General features: G+C 46.5%; 1 protein-coding gene across 50 annotated transcripts in view; it reads left to right on the top strand.

The window, feature by feature from the left end:
- Window positions 1-2,751: 2,751 nt before the first annotated feature.
- The window catches only part of Mbnl3 (muscleblind-like splicing regulator 3), a 95,733-nt gene continuing 92,484 nt past the window's right edge, over window positions 2,752-6,000 (top strand). For 8 of the 50 annotated variants that reach the window (XM_087599462.1, XM_087599454.1, XM_087599452.1 and 5 more), the window contains exon 1: window positions 4,387-4,599. Coding sequence is in view for 1 of the 50 variants with exons in the window: in XM_087599442.1 (XP_087455568.1) it covers window positions 2,836-2,866; window positions 3,332-3,522 (222 nt within the window). In the remaining 49 variants the exon portion in view is untranslated. 50 annotated transcript variants of the gene reach the window in all.

The raw sequence follows: 6,000 nt of genomic DNA, 5'->3' as shown, positions 1-6,000 counted from the left end.
TTTTTAGCATTATTATCTTCTGAAGATATTTTAAAAATATGGATAATTTATACTATATATTTCTCAAAGGCCTGAAGAAAAATTGCCTCATAAGTTCATCTGGTCCCAGTGTGTTTTAGAAGATAATACAATTCTTCCACCTTTGTCCTGACTTCTGCATTTACCAGAATATGTCCAGCTGACCCTGACAATTTTATGTAACAGAAAAAAATGGCCCAAGTTTTTTTTTCTTTTTTAAAACGTCTTTGCAACCTGAGAATTGCTGATCAGTTTATTATCTGTGCTTACAATTATTTTAGCATTTTGTTACTTACTGGATCATTTTATCATTTCTTGTCTAAGGAATGCAGTGTGCACTTTTATAAAAGCGTTACTTTGGATGCCAACATCCATTGGCTGTTTAAACTTTAGTTTTTAACAACCAGATTTCTGCTTTTTCCCCCCTGTCTCTTTATTTAGAAGCTTTGTGTGAACCACAAACTCCAAATTCCCAACTCTGAATGGAAAAGGCTTTTTAGGAATGGGTGAATAAAGAGTGAATAATGCCAACAGCTCTCGAGCCACCCTTCAGCGAGAAGACAAGAGGCTGCCGTGAAGCTGCTGCCTGCAGAGCACTTCTAGAACACAGCAAGAATTAACAAGTACAACTGTTGCTGATAATATAAGGCTGGTGAGAAGAGTGCTACAGATTCAAAACAGGAGGGAGATGCTTTTTGTTCTTTGTCATAGTATGGCCTCCCTTTTATGTCCAATTGCACAGGTTAATTGTCTTTTAAACTGAATAATAAATCAATTATGCTGCCTCGCTGAGGGGTGAGGGCACAGAAAATCGACTACAATATAATAAGAACTTTTGAAAAAAAAAAAAAAACCCTTACAATCATTACAATGTGTACACTAACACATTGCAGATTTTAACTGTTTGCCTGTACGGCATCTTTAAAAATATGTCTGTATTTGTTTGGGGGTCATAGTAATCCTTCTGATATGAAATCATGATAGGAGGTTTTAGAATTTTTCCTATTACATTAGTCAAAGTTAAATATAGTTTACTGGAAGAAGATGCTACTTCAGGCTGCTCTGGTTTTCACCTTACATTTTTATGTACAAGTGTTCATTGCAACTGTAAAATGCAACAAGAGCTTCGAAAGAATGTTCCCAAGGTATGTGTAAAGGTTTGCTCTCATGCCCCATTTGACTGTTTGGTGGGTCAAAGGGCCAGGAACGACAATTCTGAATCAAGCAGTAACCTTTGAAGATCCATCAAGGTACTAATGCTGAATGATCCCAAAATGCAAATAGGAGCAGATGGAGGTGTTATGAGACTTGAATGTGCAAACATTTATAAGAAGCCATCTAGAGTATTGGTGATGAGAAGGCCCTATTTTCTTTGATTATGTTCTTCTACACTTGGTCTTAGCCAAAAGGCCGAGGAGTTATGGTTATGTTCTTCTAACCATGTCTGAGAAGAGCCAAAGAGACTATTTACTGGCTAAAATGTGTTGATAAGGTTACTCCCCCCTCCAATGTAGGAAAGAAAATAATACAATCTCATTTGCAGTTTTCACTGACTAGCACTTTCAAGCAAGAGACAACGTTGAAACTATATTGTCCCCCAAATGGGTATGTTCCTAGGGGTATACTGTAAGCTCCTAAGGAACAGTTATTCTAGCAACTCCAGAACAGTGTAAATGGGCCTGTCTGTGTGGTTATTAGGAAAACCTGTGTATCCCACAGGAGATGTGGATTGCGATGATAGACAGAGGTGAGGGAACTGGTGTTGCTGATGTTTATAGTATACAGACTCCTTTGTTGAGTCACTGACATGACAGTCCCGTATTTGTTGGGTCACTGAGCATAAAGTTATATAATTCAGCCTTGCCCGTCTTCCAGGTTCCCCAAGTAACCAACACCTCTTTTAGTGTTCTCTAGTGGCTCCTGGACTGGCAAAACCACATCCTATCTGCCAGACAAGTTTGGCTTTTTTTTTTTTTTTTTAACAGTAGCACAGGGACTTTGGCAAGTATGAAAGACGGCGTGGGAGAAGTAGTTAGGAGTTCATGAGGTAACCAGGAAGTCCTTATTTTGACTTCTGTTAGGATCCTGGCCATAACTCTTAAGTGCTTGACAAGGTCCCTGCACACTGTCTTGGTGACTTTCCCAATTCTTGCCAAATGCCATTGCAGATTTTAATTCTGTGAAGGGTAGTTTGTGCCCAGTCTTCTAGCCATTGCTGTCGGACTCTGATTATTTTGCATTTTAACACACGGAGATTGATTTCTTGCCTAAAATGAGCTGAATTCTATTTGGATCAGTTCGGCAGAATTAAAAAGTATAATTAGCCTGAGAATTCACTTCACTCCACAACCTAACTGCCACTTAAATATGCCCTGCGATGCTTTTACACTTTGTGTGGGGCTTATAGAGCTGAGCTCTAGGCTGAAGCAGTTGATTGGATGCAGGAAAGCAGCCATGAACGGCTACGAGCTCCTTGTTGACGATCCTGCATATGCGTGTGTTATCTTCTACAATTGTCCTCATAAAATTAAATAAAAGCACGCGTTCATTATTGCGGGGCTCCAATTAAGAGACAGCTGGTGCTCTTATTACGCCTGCATTAAATTGAAACTTGTAATTTAGATGTCCAGATGCACACTTTAAAACCCAAGTATAAAACTGCATTTGCTTTGTCCATTTTCCATTCAGAAGTATCTGGAATCTTACCTCAGGGCTCCTCCTACCCGGTAAACTCCCTTGCAGTCGGGGAAGCATTTCCTCTGATCAACAGTTTTCCACTCCCAAATCTTGGAGGGAAATAAAAGATCTGGGGGGTTTATGGAAGGGAGGAGACCCAGGAAGGCAAACGGTGAGTATTTTACCCTCCACGAGTTGAAATACGCATTGATCAAGGGCATTTTGGAATTTTCCTACTACACCTCACCTGTCTCCGGAGTGTCTAGAAACCTATAGCTTTGCATTACAATTGTCTCTGTAGTTGGCACTGCCTTCGCTGAAGCTCTAGAAACTTTAGAGCCGGCTCGCGCTTGCGACCCGGGGGTGGTGTGCGCATATCCCTCCAGCCTTGCTTCTGTACATCCTGAACAACATTATGATTTGCCCCCATCCCCCCTCCACGCACACACACAGTTAATAATGCAATGACAAAAGCCACTCTCGGCGAGGGCTTGTGCAAGCTGAGGGCTTGGGGGTGGGGTGGGGGGAGGCGCCACACCCCCTGAGAATAAAGCCCACGCCAGCAGTCTCCGAAAAGCCAGCGCGAAGGTACGACTCGCACAAAGACGAGATTTCACGACGCAAGTGCGTCCTACAGGAAGAAAGTGCCCCCAGTCGGAGCGCGAGCAGGAGCGCGACTTTTTGGCGCTCTTTGCGAGCGAGCCGCAAGGAGGCGGAAGACTGTCCCGGGCCGGGGCGCGGGAATCGGAGCAGCCAGCGCCGGACGGGGGAGTTCCTGCGCGTGGCGTCCTCGCAGCGAGACGCCGCCGGAGTCGTCCTCTTGGTGAGGTGAGGTTGGACGGTGGCAGGGGTGGTGGCAGTGGCGGCGAGGGGCGACGGCCAGGCGGGGTGAGTGGCGCTACCTGGCCGGGCGGGGCGGGGCCGGTTCGGGGCGGCTGCGGAAGGCGGTTGCCGGCAACTCCAGGAGTTTGGCGTGAGTTGCCTTGCGGGAGCCTCAAAAACCAAATTGTCTCTGTGGAATGGCCGAGTGCTAAAGTGTGAGCCAGAGGGGTCGGCCTGGAGAAGCGCGGAGATGCGGGACTTTTGTGTGTATTGTGGGGGTGTACGGTGGAGGGGTGTCCGGGAGAACCTAGGACATGCCTCTGACTAGGGGCCCGACTTTGGGGGGATGAGATGTGGGGGGTTGGGGGGTGGGATGAGGGTCGGTTGCCACAGCAACCACGAGCCTCGGTGGCGAGAGCCTCGTGCCTGCTCCTGCCCGCCCTCCGGCTCTCCAGCTCTCCAGCTCGCCTGCCCGCGCGCGCCGCTGCGGCCAGAGAGCTAAGGCGCTCGGAGGTGTGCTCCGAGTGGACTGAACCAAACGGTTGCGAGCGCGGGGGGAGGGGAGGGCGTGCTCCCGGGCCCCTCCCCTAACCCGTCGGCCAAGTTGTGGGGGGACCCCCCTTACGGAGGGCACCCCACACACTAGCGTCTCCCCAGGCCCGAGGCAAAAGCGTGGGGGACTTGGGGACGGGGTTGGGGGTGGGGGCGGAGGTGGACACCTCAGGGCTTGTGGTCTTGGTCCCCGGAGTTCCCAGCGCGTGTTGCTGGACTTGACACCGTACACCCCGCTGCTGCTGACTTGGAGCCCGGTAGCACGTCCCAGCCCTGAAGTTATGGAGGTGGGGCGGGCTTTAATTTGCCTATATCTAAGGATTTCAGGAACCTCGCTTTAAAATGGCGGCATCCACTATACACCCCTGCTAAAGGCTCTCCTGGCACCAGCACCTGGGCCACCTCGCGCAGCGCTGCTTTTTTTGCTTCTCCTGCTAACAGATGGCATGTGCCCCTGTTGCTGCCTCTGCCCCTACCACTGCCACTGCTAGCAGGGCCCCTTAGCCTCTGGGTTTGCGCTAGCGATTGAAGGTAAGGCTGCGGATGAGTTTGGGTTTTTGAAACTGGCTGCCTTGCTAGGACGCCAACGAAATGCGCTGCTTTTTAAACTTTTTTCTACTCCTGCAAAATGGCAAACAGAAGGCAATTTAACACTGACTGCAACTTGTTGCGAGTTTTTTTTTTCTGTTTGTTTCGTTTTCTTTTTTCTCTTCTTTTTTCTTTTGCTTTTCCTCTTATCTTCCTCTCCCTCCCACTTTTCCCTTTTTAAGTTAAAGAAGCTTCCTGCATGGCTTGTCATTAGCAAAAGCTTTCTCCAACTAACTTTCCCATTTCCCTGGGATGCCTTAGCAGGGCCGCAGCAGAAGTGCCTCTCTTCCCTCCCCGTGTCGATACATTTGGGCAGCTTGCTTTGTACTACCTGGAGCTGAAGGGCATGACGGCTCTACATTATAGGGGTGTATTATAAAAGGCAGCTTTGGTTTTTAGCACTAGACAAAATGCTTCTATGATATAAAAACGACATTAAAACAGGGGTTCTACTGACGTTTAACAGCAGGCCATTAGTTGTGCTGTTTTGGCACACGTGAGTTTTTCAGAACACTGTTTATTGATACGTATGCACCCACATAACATACATCTATGTGAATTTTTTGTTCCAATGGCTTTAGGGAGTCCTTTTGTCTAGATGTTCTTAATTGCTATTTATAAACTGGCCCCTGAGCCCCCACAACCTTCCCATATGTGGATGTCAAGTTCATGGGAAAGCATCAATTAAAATAGAACTGCTGCAAGATTTAATTTTGAAATGATTGGTGATTTATCACAGTGCAGGCATCTTGGTTTAATTAGTAAGGCTTTGGGTGATTACTGATATAATGGTTGGAGAACAGACTGCTGGTATACCTGAACCAATGCCTGGACACCACCACGTAATATAACTGATCCAGGTATTTCCTCCCTCTGAAGAAAGGCATATTGACAGCGAGCCTTACCAGAGACTTACGCTTTTTTTTCTGATTTTAGGCACATTTTCTCTTTGCCTGTGAGAAATTTAGGCCTTAAGTAAACATTAACTAGTAAAGCAAGTTAATTTTTTAAAAATTGTAATGCTTTGGGGAAATGGTTTTCACAAATGTTTAGAAAAACTTCTCGAAGCAGAGCCTAAACAGCCTTTTGTGTATAACCTGGCTATACTACTGCACTCCTGGGTGCTTTTTACTTCTCTCAAACAGTAGACGCTGGAAAGGAGGGGAAATATTGTTTCACACTTACTAAAGTCTAGTGCAGGTTTTCTGCCCAGGTGCTGCTGTCTACCTAGAAACAAAGACCCAGTGCTGCTAACAATGGAATTTACTGTGTAATAATCCCACACTGCTCTCAGAGACCCATGGGAAGCAATCCCATTTGAAAAGGGAGGTGCTAGAGGGAGAT

This window comes from Rattus norvegicus, chromosome X (genome assembly GCF_021556685.1).
Source record: "Rattus norvegicus strain SHRSP/BbbUtx chromosome X, alternate assembly SHRSP_T2T, whole genome shotgun sequence".
In the NCBI taxonomy this organism is placed as follows: domain Eukaryota; kingdom Metazoa; phylum Chordata; class Mammalia; order Rodentia; family Muridae; genus Rattus; species Rattus norvegicus.
The sequence above is the reverse complement of the archived record's forward strand: the minus strand, read 5'-3'. Positions and strand labels throughout refer to the sequence as shown.